Source organism: Artemia franciscana, chromosome 9 (assembly GCF_032884065.1).
Source record: "Artemia franciscana chromosome 9, ASM3288406v1, whole genome shotgun sequence".
Taxonomy (NCBI): Eukaryota; Metazoa; Arthropoda; class Branchiopoda; order Anostraca; family Artemiidae; genus Artemia; species Artemia franciscana.
The window spans coordinates 41899590-41914497 of NC_088871.1; the positions used below are offsets into that span (position 1 = coordinate 41899590).

Below are 14908 nucleotides of genomic sequence, written 5' to 3' on the forward strand. Positions count from 1 at the left end.
AGCATTGACAGATATTGAAAACTTTTACCAGTAAGCGGCCTAGTTCTTTTCCAGCGTTTTATTTGTCAAAGGCAGCACCGAAACGAAATAAAACGAAGGCTCAAATAAAACGGAATTATGCGAAACAAGACTGGAAACGGTAGCCCGAACTGAAACTATTCTCAAATAAAACGTGGCTCTAGTGTGTTCCATGTATAATAAAAAAAAACAAAAAAAAAAAAAAAAAAACAACTGGCAAAGACATGGATGATCACTCTGACCTATTGCAAAAATTGTCATATGTTTTTGAAGACACCAAACAAATATTCTTGTCCATGTATCAACCAATGAAAGGAATATATGTGCATTGTGGCTGTTCTCTAATACAGATGTTTTCTTTTGTTTTTGAGCAATGTAAGCAAAAACTAATGTTCATATATCACACATTGACAGTTGTGGACTTGAATTGTGGCTCTTCTATAACACAGCGGCTTTCTTCTATTTTTGAACTATGCAAACATTGTGGCTGTTCTCTAATACAGATGCTTTCTTTTGTTTTTGAGCAATGTAAGCAAAAACTGATGTTCATATATCACACATTGACAGTTGTGGACTTGAATTGTGGCTCTTGTATAACACAGCGACTTTCTTCTATATTTGAACTATGCAAACTGAAATTGATGCCCACATATCAAAAATTTACCCACATGACCATGAGTGATGACTCTTATTTAATGCATAAGACATTCTCTGTTTTTGATCAATGCAAACAGAAAGCATTGTCCATATATGAAGCAGTTACACATGTATACATGAATTGTGACTCTTCCCTAATGCAGAAATTATTCTCTGTTTTTAAACCCATCAAACAGAGCTATTTGCTGTTCAAACATCAAAGACTAAAGCCTATAGACATGAATAGAGGTTCTACTCTAATGGAAAAACTTTCTTCTGCTATCAAAGATCACAAATGGAAATTACTAATTGCTTTGGCTTGTTTTGGCTCAGTTTGCTATTTTTGCACAAGAAAAAAGAATACCAGAAAACCCAAAAAAGAGGTGTTTCTAGAATCACCAGAAAAGGATTATGAGTTATGGAATCTCCAGGTTTTGGAAAAGTTTGACATTGGTAAGGATTATTTGTTGTCTCTTCTTAGTGGTATAGTTTAGGCTAAATACCACCCTTTAGTAGAATATACCATTACCATTTGAACAGAGGGTTATGGTTTTGTTCTTTAAGAATTTTCCAATCATAGAACATGCCAAACAAAAGAAATGGGGAAATACTTTGTGTTAGTGCCCAACTCCCCATTCAAACAGCATTGCTTGAAGCAAATGTGTAAATATGATTTAGAGGATTTTCCTAAATCTGATCAAGCAAACATTTGCTCTTGCAAATCTTTGCTCAATCCTGACATAAGACTGCTATATAAAAATAAAGGCCAAGCTACATAAGTAAGCAAACTTTGTGTATACCAAGACTATATTCAGGCATTAGGTTACAGGGGCTCCATTGTGATTAGATCAAAAGCGAATTTAAAATCTAAGAAAGAAGGTTTCTTTGATAATATTCAAATGTAATTTTTTTGGTTATTGTAGGCCTAGCTAATTTAAAAGGCATATCTTACATCAGAATGACCTGAGATTTACACACCCCTTAAATGATTACTACCAAATCCAGATCTAGACCAAACTTTTGAGAGAAGGGGGAGGGCAATATGACAAGGACAACAAAAGTTGACCAAATGAGAAGTTTAGTTTAAAAAAGAGTAAAAAAAGATGGGATGAGGGCACCAAAAAATCTTAGGGGGCAGGTGCCACCTGGCCTCCTGGATCTACTCCTGCCAAATATAGTCTCTTTTATTGACTAGAATCATACATTTCTTTCCTTAATCACTTTAGACAATTAAACAGCTTTTTTAGTAAGCAATGGACAAAATTTATTCAAATGGCCTCCTGGCCACCCGGCCTCCTGGATCTACTCCTGCCAAATATAGTCTCTTTTATTGACTAGAATCATACATTTCTTTTCTTAATCACTTTAGACAATTAAACAGCTTTTTTAATAAGCAATGGACACATTTCCCCCAAAGATGGAAATATGTGGATGACTTGTCAATCCTTGTAGTATGTCATAGGAATATTAAAAGTGACCCCGTTGAAATCCTAACCCAATGTTCAGATGAATCTAAGAATCTAAATATGACAGTAAATCCCACTAAATCACAGATAATGACAATCAACTTCTTGAAATCTACTCCTGCTTTTTGCGACCCAATCCCAAGCAAAACACTAGTGAAACATGTTAAGCTTCTTGGTGTCACAATTTCTAATGATCTTAAGTGGGACACACATGTTTCCAACATTGTTAAACAAGCAAATGTTTTACTATCCATTTTTAAACTACTAAACAAATTTAATTGTCCAAAGATACATTCCCTCCATGTTTACTTATCCTTTATCAGGCCATTATTGGAATATGCATGTCCAGTCTGGCATTTGCAACTTTCAAATGAACTTAGTGACAAAATCGAGTTGGTCCAAAAGCGTTCTCTCAGGATCATTTACAAAGAAGGCGAAATTCCATACTCCTTCCTCCTTAAAGCTGCACGCATTACCACCTTAAAAGAAAGGAGGGAAAAAATTTGCCTGCTTTTTGCTAAATCAGTCATTTCCAATCCCCATACTGAGGACTTACTCCCTGATTTTCACAATCCCATTAGACTCCGACTCCCCCGGTCAGCCTCTTTAGCAACCCCAACTTACTCTCTGATCCATGCTGTTACAGAAAGGTTTTGTAAAAGTTTTATACCCTTTATTCTAGAACACCTTAATAATAATTTGTGATTATGTACTTGCCAAATTCCCCTTTTCCTCTATTGCTGTTTTTATTCTTTTTGGATTTACTGGAATGTTTTTGTAATTTAATTGTTAAGTTTACTGATTTGCCCTTTATCTTTGATGATTTTGCTTTTTTAATTCCTTTTAATTTTAAGTGTTTGACTTAATGTACTGTTTTGAATTTTTTTCTTAGCTTTTACTGACATATAAAGCGAATTCGGCTATATAGAGCTTGTGATAGTCTTTTGAAAATAAATATTATCTTATCTTATTATCTTATCTTATCCTAAAATAATGTCTCAAAGTATCAGTAGAATTTTCACAGTGTTCAATTTAGTTCTAGAATTAAAACTTGTCATCTAATTACTAGTAAAGTCAAGCATTGCTTGATCATAAAGCTGTTTAATTCCTGAAAACTGATGAATGGGTCCCACTTCAATAACAATCAAAAGTCACATTTCACCATTATCAAATGCACCTTATATCTTTGATTTTTATATTTGCTTTTGATCCAATCACTTTGTAGCCTCTGCAATGTAATGCCAGAATAATGCCTTGGCAAGCACCAAGTTGGCTTATTTGTGTGGGTCAGTCTTTTTGTTTGTAGGTAAAAGTCAAATGTTGGGAGTGGTGCAAAAGAAAATCTTTACTTCATTAGGATTTGACAAATCTGAATTGGAATGATTTCATCTTAAAAAAAAGAGCTTTAAAGGACTTTATAGTCAGTTATAGGAGATAGTAACCAAATTTTTGGTTGCTTGACAACAGGATAGTGGTGTAACACTGCATACCTATGTGATTCTGAATTTTATGCTTCTCAAACCATAATTGTATAAACCAAGTTTTTCAAACAGGACTTTAAAAACCTCCCTGGGTCCTTAAAGAAAACTGCAAAAGTTTCTGTGAGAAACAGTATGTGGCAGTAAGGCTGCATAAACAGAACTAAAAAATAACCAACTTATGGTCAATGTTTTTTTTTCTGTTCTTTTAGTTTTACCTTTTTGTTTCCATGGCATATTTTGTTGTGTTTGTTAAAACAAAGTCTATTTTAGTTGGATTGTGATATGATAGATATCAGGATGCAATCAAAGGAAAATCCAATATGAGAATACAAGTACAAAAGTTATGCTCTTTATTTATTACTAAAGAAAATCAATTACGTTTATAAAGTTCAGCATGAATTAATTATTTGTTGCTCTGTATATGAGACTATGTTTTCATTTTTTAGTGTTACACCTACTCTGGTCAAGAAAAGATTGTTGTTTGGGATTTAAACCCCTGTTATTTATTTTGTGTTCTGCTGATGGTTATCATTGAATACAATGACAAAATAACCGTTTTTTTGTAAATTTCTTATTTTTCTGCTGCTGTTGCCTTTTTCTGCCGCAATGTTTTACGGTATTCTCGTTTATTGCTTTTTCCCAAGATTGCTTCATATGGAAGGAGTGGCTGTGCAAAGTTTGGAAGGGGGCCATTCAATTAGAAATTGAAAGTTTTAGTGTGCTTTTCAAGAGTCAAAATTGGCCAAAAGGTAACTAGCTCCCTTCCATTGCCCTTTTTGGCCTAAATGCATTGGATAATAATTTTCATATAACCAATTTTGTTCAGCAGTCCAAAGATGAAATAACTTTAACTCTGGGGTCAAAATAACCCCCTACAGGCAAGGTCTGTAAGCTATGCAAGTTGCCTATTCTTGATATATAAACTTTTAATTTAAATTAATTTAAAATCTTTTTCCACAAATTAAGTTTTTCAAAGTAAAGCAAAGAGCTCCACAGAACCAAAAATGAGCAAAAATAAAGTAAGATAATCTTCAAAGCTTATAACTACCACAAGTCACTATTAATAAATAAACAAAAGCCAAAACTGGTTAACATGAGTAGGGCTGGCATCCCCCATACCTTGTCAAGAATCAAGTAATCAGAGTTGGCTGGGATGGGGTTGTTAAATGCTTGTTTTAGTAGTTCTGCTAGGTAGCCATAGCAGGAGGTTTAAACAGGATGTGGTGTTGAGGAATCGTTGGCCAATTTGTTTGTATTAGTTACCAAAACGCCATTAGTTGCCAAATTTGATGAGTTTATGCAAGCATTTCAGTTTATAAGGTAGTATATTTGTTTCTATCAACTTTGGACAGCGCTCAGTGTTAAAACACGATAATAGTTAAGTATTGGAGGGGGGAGATGTCTCTTTGCCACCTGGATTGGCAAGGAAAGCCTCTAGCTACTACCAGTATTGGCGAGGAAGTCTATTTCTCCACATTCGGTATCGCTATTTGGAGATCTCTAATGAAACCAGAGTAATCTGTCAGTGCACATAGAGTATAGCAGTGTGATCAAGTAGTCATAATCAACTCTAACATGCCATGGATTTCTACGTGTTCACTACATTCATTACATTTCTACATTCTCTGTCAATAAAAAGGTATCATCCCTATTTTGAACTGTTTTATGAGTTTTACTGCTGATGATGAACACTGTATATGTGTTCAAAATATCCAGTTAAAATTTTTTATATCTATTCACTGTCAATAAAAAGGTATCATCCTTATTTTGAACTGTTTTACTTTCGTCATGGAAAGGCAGTGTGGTCTTCGAAGATTGTTCTGTGTAATAGAAAGATCCGGAGATTATGTATCTGGGGATGACACTCCCCCCATAGCCCTCAGGGCTATTAAATTAATCCTATAGAAATTTTTAGATAGCCATTAAATAAAAATAGTCCAAAGATTAAATAATAAGGCTTTTGGGGTTGAAACCAACCCCAAGAGCCTGGAGGCATGGGCTGTAAGTTATGTCCTGGGGGTATTTAAAGTTCAGATACAAGGGGTGGTTGTATAAACTTCAGGGGAGGCTCATTTGAATAATCATTGGAAGTTCTAGTTCCCTCGTGAGAGTCAAAAGTGATAGAGGGCAGCTACTCCCTTTCCTCCCCCGACTAGCCCTCTTTTCACTAAATGTCTCTCATTGAAACTGTGAGATAACCATTTTGTTCACAATAATACAAAGAGCATATAAGAATGTCTCCAGGGTTTACATAAAACTCTCATAGCCTTGGGGTAAAAGTGATTTGAGAGCAACCATAACGCCCCTACCCACGTCCATCATTTCCCCAACACATCCAACCACAATTTTTGACAGAGTAAATCCTTTCAGCATTGCTAAAGGGTCCGGAAATTGTGTCTTCACAGTTTCCAACCCTAGAGCCCTCAGGGAAAGGATTTGTTGCCCTGGAGGCATATAAGGTTTTTATACAATGGGTGGTAGTATATACTCTGGAGGAAGCGGTAATAATTTGATTGGTAATCACAAGTTCTAGTGCCGTTTTTGAGTGCCGTTTGATCAGAGGTCAGCTACCTCTCCCTCCCCACACGTCGTGTTTTCCCAAAATGCATCCAATAGAAATTTCGAGATGGCTATTTTATTCAAAATAGCCCAAAGATCATATAACAAGGCTTTTGGGGTTGATACAAACCAACAGAGTCTTGGGGTAAAGGCTCTAAGGCATGCCCCGGGAACATTTAAAGTTTATATGGAAGGGATGGTTGCATAGACTTTAGAGGTAGCCCATTTGGTTGAGTATTGGAAGCTCTAGTTTCTTTTTAAGATTCAGAACTTATGCAGGGCACCTAGCCTCCCCCAACTACCCCTCTTTTTACTAAATGTATCTGATTGAGATTGTGAGACAGCCTTTTGTGTTCAAAATAGTCCAAAAACATATAACAATGCCTTCTCAGAGTCCTGGAGCAAGGGTTGTACAGGGGCGGATCTAGAGAAAAATATTGAGGGGGGGGGGCACTGGACCAAGGGTGCCAATATAATTCGAGCATAATGATAGGGGAGGTGTAGATAATGCTTTCGTCAGACCAGTCCGTTTGTGTGAATCTGGTTGGCGCTGATTTAAAATGACCTAGAAACCACTTTGAAAGCTAATAATATTTTCCTCTAGCAGTAAAATGCGTATTAACAACAGACGCGACCAGATTCTTTGATGAATAAATTACTATGGCTTCATTGAGACTTTTTGGATGAGTCGACCAGACTATTTTTTTTCTTTAGAGTTGGATAAAAAAAAAAAATCAATTATTGTGGAAAATAAAATTTATTATCACTGCCAAACAATTTTTGATAACCTGGAATTTTTGACTCTTTAACAACCAGGAGACACTTACACTCTTTTATTTATTTGAATAGTAAGAGTAGAAGTAGTACTAGTAGCTGAGAAAGTTTCAAATTATATCTCCCTGCCGTTCTCGATATATTGCTAAGGTTCTTATTGGCACCCATACTTACAGTGCCTTTTGATATGGTCATTATCTATTTATCCCCCATAATTTCAGGGTAATAATAAACAAAATATGGGGGTAATGTCGGGGTGGTCAATGACGAAAGGGAGGGAGATAAGGGCAATAAAAAAAAATTCAATAGTCTTCCAAGTTGTCTTGCAGGGGCGATAGAGCTTGAGAAAACTGACGCTTGTGAATCAGCCAGCCTACGATGACCTTATCAATCTGGGTAGTTTCTAACTTCCACATTATGTTCGGATAACATAGACGACATTCCACTAGGACTTCGTCCTAACAAGATAGTATTCTACCCTACATCCTACTACTGTCAGGCAACTGAATAAGATAGGGCATGTAAATTAGCTCTCCCAAATCCCACTCGGCAAAATCAAATGTCCAAAACATTTTCCAAAACCCCCTTTATAATGTGTCTCCCCTCCCGTGACCCATCTTTATCATACCCCTATCAATGACTCCCAGAAACCGTACTCTAAATCGACGGGCTCTTAAGAAAGAGAATAAAAAATTCTGCCAAAAAAAGAAAAAAAGAAAACACAATCTGAAGATGAAGATCTAGCAAGCAATTTTAATCATATGAATAATTTTTCCTGAAAACGAGGTTTATCTTGTAGTTTTATGTCGAAATGATTCGTAAATTGATCGTGCAAGCAGTTTCATGTCTGAATCTCGAGCAGATCAAGAGCAAAATCTTTTTTAAGGGGACCACTGGACCAAGGCCGCCAATATGACTCGAGGTGGACACCAAATTAAAAGTCTTGTTTAAAAAAAGATTAAAAAAAAAGAAAAAAGAACAAAATAATGGCGCCAAAAATATCTTGGGGAAGGATCAACCCCCCCTCCCCCGACCCCATGGATCTGTTCCTGGCCTAAATTGCTTTTAACTGTTTCGTTCGTCTAATTTCAACCAAATTAGCTATATAGTTAAAGTAAATAGATAGACAGATTTATCACACGAAAGCCCTATTGGGCCATTCGCTATTTCATTAGTCACAAAACTAAAATTAAAATTTTTTTTGAGTGGGGAGTAGACAGGGACAGTTCAAAAAAATTACTCCTTAACATAAATTAATCTTGTAAGTTGCCTTGTCATATCCCCGTCATTGAAGCCCAGGCACCATACCCTAAATTGACAGGGTCACAGGAAAGAGAATAAAACAAATCTACCATAAAAATAAAAAAAGGAAACACATTCTGAAGATGAAGATCTAGCAAGCAAATTAAATTATATGATTAATTTTTCATGAAAACGAGGTTTATCTTATAATTTTATGACGAATGATTCGTAAAATGATCGTGCGAGCAATTTCATGTCTGAATCTCTAACAGATCAAGAGCAAAATCTTGGGTAGGCGACTGAACCAAGGGCACCAATGTGACTCGAGGTGGGCACCAAATTTAAAAGTTTATTTAAGAAAAAAAACTTAAAAAAGAACAGAAAAAAAACGGAATAAGTATGCCAGAAGTGTCTTAGGATGAGGGTCGCCCCCTCCAAACCTCATGTATCTGTTCCAGGCCTAAATTGCTTTTAATTCTTTCATTCATCTAATCTCAACCAAATTATCTATATAGTTAAAATAAATAGATAGATAGATTTATTCACACAAAAGCCCTATTGCGCCATTTGCTATTTAATTAGTCACAAAACTAAAATTAAGGATTTTTTGAGGGTGGAGGGGGGTTTATCTTTAGTCAAAACCTACCTTCCGATTTCCGGGTATTTTCGGATATTTTACCAATATATCAGGAGATATCTTTCAACCCCCTTGCACATTCGGCCATCAGTTTTCGTCTCTTATCCATTCTATGCTCGTGTCCAGATTTTTTTTTATCCATTTTGAACTTTTAGCTACAAGGGTATTTTTCAATATGTCATTGTGAATAGACAACTAGCTATAACTGTGTTACCATGATTAAGACACGTGTTGGTTGAAGGTTTTATCTTCAACAGATGTTTCTGTTTTCATGAAATATGGGAAAGTTCCATGAGCGTAGAAATTTTTTTGTAGCAATCAAAGATTTTTATGCCAATTTTGCAGATATATACTTAACTGGCTGAAGAAAAACAATTTCTGTTCGGTTTAAGTTTCAACTTTGCTCTTTACATTCATAGGAAAGCTTTGCTTTTTGTTCTTAATTGGGTAAACCACCTATAAATAATTGATCAAATTGACAAGTATACATTTAAAAGGAGTAAAAAAGAAAAAAAGAAGAACGGAATGCGAATAAGGGCACCAGAAAAATCTTGGGAGGCAGGGGGGTCTAAGGCCCCCCTAGATCCGTCCCTGGGGTTGTAAGTAATTCCCTGGTTGGATATAAGGCTTTTATGGAATGGATGGTCGTACTAACTTCAGATAGGGATTATTTGATTTGAAGTTGTGAACTGCCCTTTTAAAAGTCAAAAGTAATTTCAGAGCAACCATAACACCCCTCCCCACATCCATCATTTCCCCAAATACATCCAATTAAAATTTTGAGAAAGCAATTTTGTTCAGCGTAATTGAAGGGTCTTGAAATTTTGTCTTTGAGAATGACAACCCCCTACAGTCCTCAGGGCAGGGTTGTAAAATATGACTTGGGGGCATATAAGGTTTTTATAGAAAAGTTAATCGTATATTCTTTGGAGGGGGCTCATTGGATCGGAAGTTATAAGCTCTAGTGCCCATTTTAAGAGTCAAAGTTATCAGTGGTCAGATACCCCCTACGCCGACACGTCGTGTTCTCCCAAAATGCATCCAATACAAATTTTGAGATAACTTTTTTATACAAAACAGCTCGTCGATCATATAACAAGGCCTTGGGTGTTGATACGAACCACCAGAGCCTGGAGGCAAGGGTTGTAAGTTTTGCCCGGGGGCATTTAAGGTTTTATAGAAAGGTTAGTCGTATAAACTTCGAAAGGGGCTCATTGGATCGGAAATAAGAAGTTCTAGTGCGATTTTTGAGAGCCAAAGTGATCGGAGGGCAGCTACCCCCCCCTCCGCACACGTAATATTTCTTGATATTAATCGAATTTGGCGGAAAATTGGAAGTTCTAGTTTTCTTTTAAGAGTTAAAGTGGTGGAGAGCAACTGGACTCCCTCCGCCAACTACACCTATTTTCACTAAATAAATCTGCTTCAGATCGTAAGATAGCCATTTTGTTCAAAATAGTCCAAAAAATTATATAACAATGCCTCCAGTGTAGATGTGAGCCCCCAAAGCCCTGGGGCAAGGAATGTAAATTATACCCTTGGGGCATGTAAGGTTTTTATTGAATGAGTGGTTATATAAACTTCAGATGGGGCTAATTTGATTTGAAATTGGGAGTTACTAAAGGTTCAAAAAAAAAAAAAAATCAATTTCACGTGCGTTATTTTCAATATTAGACGGTATGGCCATTTGCACAGGATGTGTCAACCAAATTTTCACTCTTAGGTCAATAATTGAGAAGTGCCTTACTTGTCAAACGCCTTTGGTCCTCAGTTTTATAAATTATGAGCAAGTGTTGGATTCTGTTGATGGAAGAGCCTTTGCAAAGGTCTTATCCTTGTATGGTATACCAGACAAATAGATTAAAGTGATTATTTCTATGCACGCTAAGCAACAAAATAACAAAATAAGAAGCTAAGCACCCTTGTCTAAAAAACGAAAGACTAGGAGTACTTGCTATCCATTTAGCCCTAGACTGTTGGCCGAAAAGGACAATCTTTGGCAACCTGTCATCCTTCATCCGCAGAACGTGGCCTAGCCATCTCAACCTTTCTTTCATTATAGCCCTAGAAAGCGGGATTGAACCACATTTTTCGTGCAGTCTAATGTTCGAAAGACGGTTTATCAGCCGGGTAACCAGAATAGGTTACCCCGTTACTTCCCACTAACCCAATAGGTTACTTCCATGATGGAAGTACACAGTGATAACTGGATCGTACTAAGAAGTACGAGCAGCTACTTCCCCCTCAGTTGGTCAAGTACCGACAGATATAGTATGTGATGGCGGTTCACCCTTTGCGATGCGATTGGAAGAGGGACAACGAAAGCAACTTTCCACGTTCTTGAGATTGAAACTGCTATCTAGCTCTTTCGAAACAAAGTTGAGAGATCTTTGCAAAAGTTTAAAAGATAGACTTTTTAGTTCAAACTTGCATTTTTTTTGTCAGCCCTAGCTTGCGATATAGCTTGCAAACTTCTGTGGAATTTTTTTTCTGGAAATCTAAAAACGCAGAAAATAGCCCCTGGATAATTCCCCTGGAACATCTCCACATGCGAAATTGAGTTGGCAAACAGAATGTAAGGCAATGAATAAGAATTTCGTGTAGAAATTCTGTCAAATCCCGGCAGAGTAAAATTTCCCCTGGAAACTTCACCTCCCGGATTTTTCCTTACCCAAGGAAGATTCTCGCTATGGAATTCTACCCCAAGCACAAAATAAACCTCTCCCCGAAAAATGTCTGTATACTTCCCAATAACAAACAAGGGCATCGGCAGAAACTTTTCCAGGGAGGGGGGGGGGGGGCACACACCGAAATAGCAGTTCCGTATCCATATTACGGATACGGTGGATATGGGCTTGGAGGATATGGAGGCTATGGTGGCTATGGAGGCTATGGTGGCTTTTACGGCTAAACTGGAAAGGTTGTCAAATATGAGGTGTTGATGGTGTTCGATGGTGTGATTTTGGAAGTTATTTACTGTTTAATAAAGTAGAATTGAGAGAAAGAGTAAAACTTTAGCGTAAAGGGCGGGACGGTGAGGGAGGAACAGCCCCTTCCATACACGGAGTAATTTCTGTTCGTTTTAAGTTTTAATGTCGCTCCTTACTTTCAGTTAAAAAACGTGTTTTTTTTTAAATTTAATTTCTAATAGAATCCATCACACACCCTACATAAAAAAAACCTTCTTTTCTAGTTGTAAAATATGCTTTTCAACAATTTCCAATTTTGTTTTTTATGGCCCTTCTCCTAGGTTCTGTAGGGGCAATGCCATCCCTGGAGGTATATGCTTTAATATTCTTGACATATTTAGACAAAATGAGACTAATGTAAACAACTAATTATTAAAAAAAAACTGGTAACTACCGATTGACGGGATAATGTTTTGAAATGACCGATGTCATGATCCTTATGTGCATATTTCAATTTTTCGCTTCCATTTTATAGGGTAAATATTAAATATCAGAATGAAGCGCCAAACATTAACTATTATTAAAGTAAGTTTATGGACAGAACCATTTCTTAGGAAGAAAGCGGATAATTTTTAAATTCTTGTTTAAAGAGACGAGCATTGGGAATATAAAAAAATGGTTTTGTCTCTATTCTGCTTTTTATTATCTACTTTTTAATACTTTAGAAGTGACTGAAATTTTGAATGTAAATCCTTGACATTTCTTTTCGTTCACATTATTCACATTTTCTGGATATTAATTATTCCGCAATGCTCAACGGATAAGCTGAAATTTTTTAAATACTTTTAAATTCAAAATACGATCTTTACTTTACATGTGGTGTAAACTTTTCCAGAAGGGAATTACCGGGGAGGATTTTTCGCGGGGGGAGGGGGAGATTTTTGTGGAGCCAAACAGAAAGAGTTTACGACAACAAAGTTCCAATTTAATACCCCCCCCCCTCACAAAAATTAAAATAAGAGAGAAACTTTTAAAAACAATGAAAAGATCTCTAACTGTAATATAATTTTTTTTTCATTATTCTTTGATGAGTGGACAATTCTTCAGGCCAATAAAATCTCTTATTACACACACACTTCTGAGATTGAATAGGTAGTCACTGATTTCTTTTGTGTCTTAGAAGGATAATACAAAAACATTATTTTATTGTTCGGTAACATGAGATAGATCTTAAATGTTTTTTTTATTTAGTCTCTTACTTTTTAGAAAATCAACTGCAGAAAATCAATCAGTTGCGAACATCGGCAAGAAGGAAAGCGCTCGAGTACAGAAAGAAAAAGGGAAGTTTTAAAATTTCAGACTTGGATTCCTCCTCCTCCACTTTCTTAGATGTCAAAGATAAAGTTATTAAGTACATCCAACCTACTAACACATGGCACCTAGAGGTTATATCAGTTCAAGAGGTCTTCAATGCGAATTTACTTGAAGATTTTCACTTATGTCAAGCCAATTTGTTTGAACCTTCAAATTCGCAAGAAAAATTTCTCGGTACAAATGCAAAAGCTTGTAGGAATATTATTGAGAATGGCTTCCGACAACACTTCAATTATGGCCAACAGCAAAGTTTTGGCCTTGGTATTTACTTTGCCGGTGATTCTAGCAAGAGTGCCCAACAAATCTATACAAAAGGATCGAATATACTTATATTATGCGACGTTCTGCTTGGAAAAGAAATGAAGGTTTCCACTTCTCAATATACAATAAATTATTATACTATTAGAAGCTTAGGTTATGACTCATTGTTTGCTCCTGCTGATACAAAAAGTGCTGGTGGAGTTTTATTTGATGAATTTGTCATCTACGACCCACGTCAAGCATATCCTAGATATGTCATCAACTACAAAGTTAAAGAAATCGGAGTGCCCGCTAGAAGTGTGATATCAACTAAATTTCAGAAACATGAAATTCTTCGCAGTAGATCCTTTGATAAATCAAATGAACTGGACTACCACTTTCGCCTTGCCGAAGCAGAGTTTCGACGCTTTTGCACAAATAGAGATGTCGTGAAAGTAACTTATGTGATAAATCCAGCATTAGAATCGCAGTTCCTGGAAACCTCAAAAAAATTTGCTGCAAAATACGGAGCTGGTGCAGAAGAAGCCAAGCCAATACTTGCATTTCATGGTACTCCAATTGAGGCAAATATTGAGTCAATCCTCAAGAATAATTTTCATCGCTCTTATATTAAGCGAACAGCTTATGGCCATGGACATTATTTTTCAGAGTTCTCTAAAACGGCTTTAGGCTATGCTGGACGTGTGAAAGCTCTGATACTTTGTAAAATATTAGTAGGTAGATCACAGGATGCTATAGGCCGCACAAAGCTGGCGAGAGGATACGACTCTCTTCGTGTCGAGAAGGATGCTCTTGGAAGGGGGAAAATGATTATTATCGAAAACGAAAAACAGATATTACCTCAATACGTGGTGCACATAGATTAAACGCTGTGATAAGAAAAGCTTGTGAAAAAACGCGAGAACAAAAATAATTGAAGCATTACAAAAAAGGACCAGGAGTCTTTTATTATGCTTTTCTAAATGAGAGTTGCATATCTGTTTTTTTTAGTCCAAATTTACTAGTTGGATTGGAAATCTTCGGGGCCAATTTTTTTAAGTTCGGATGATGTCCTTATTTTGTGTTCAGTCACATTACTTTCTACGTCCTGTCTGCAATTAATATTACTAAAACAATTATTATTTCGATGCTTGTTTAGTTAAATTTTATGAAAATTACTCGTAGACGCTTTTCTCTCCATTGCTGTAGGTAAAAATCAGTAAAATCATCAGAGGACTGAAACACTTATATCCAAATTCTATAATAAAATTTTCGCCGCTTTCTTCTTTTGCTTTTTTATGTTAAAAAAGATGTTTTAAACTTACATGTCAAAATTTAGCTTTACCAAGTTATGTTTATATGTATTTTAAGCTGGTTTCTCATCCAAATCCCATTCTGCTTTGGTAGCCAGAATCCTGTCATTCGAGGATACATAAGGTTTACAAACGGTTGAATATGGAGTTTGTTTCTATCTTGGAACAGAGTAGAAACACATGGCTTCTCCGACGAAGGAGATTGTGTTTAAAGTACTTCACACTCCCTTGTCAGGAAAATTATAAAGATATACTATAT

At 36.2% G+C, this 14908-nt stretch overlaps 2 protein-coding genes across 2 annotated transcripts in view; one reads left to right on the top strand and one right to left on the bottom strand.

Moving 5' to 3' along the window:
* Window positions 1-9015, bottom strand: part of LOC136031437 (uncharacterized) — a 72179-nt gene extending 63164 nt beyond the window's left edge. The window contains exon 1 of the mRNA XM_065711018.1: window positions 8823-9015. The gene's annotated coding sequence lies outside the window, so the exon portion shown is untranslated. The remainder of the gene's footprint in view (window positions 1-8822) is intronic.
* LOC136031436 (uncharacterized) lies at window positions 175-14618 on the top strand. The gene is made up of 2 exons (XM_065711013.1): window positions 175-1107; window positions 12989-14618. The coding sequence occupies exons 1-2, from the start codon at window positions 243-245 to the stop codon at window positions 14221-14223; spliced, it is 2100 nt and encodes a 699-aa protein (XP_065567085.1). The 5' UTR covers window positions 175-242; the 3' UTR covers window positions 14224-14618.
* The last annotated feature ends 290 nt before the right edge of the window (window positions 14619-14908 follow it).

Coding starts and splice junctions, on each gene's coding strand:
- LOC136031436 (XM_065711013.1), top strand. CDS start 243: ATGGATGATCACTCTGACCTATTGCAAAAATTGTCATATGTTTTTGAA. Junction 1,108..12,988: donor TTTGGAAAAGTTTGACATTG/GTAAGGATTATT, acceptor CTTACTTTTTAG/AAAATCAACTGCAGAAAATC.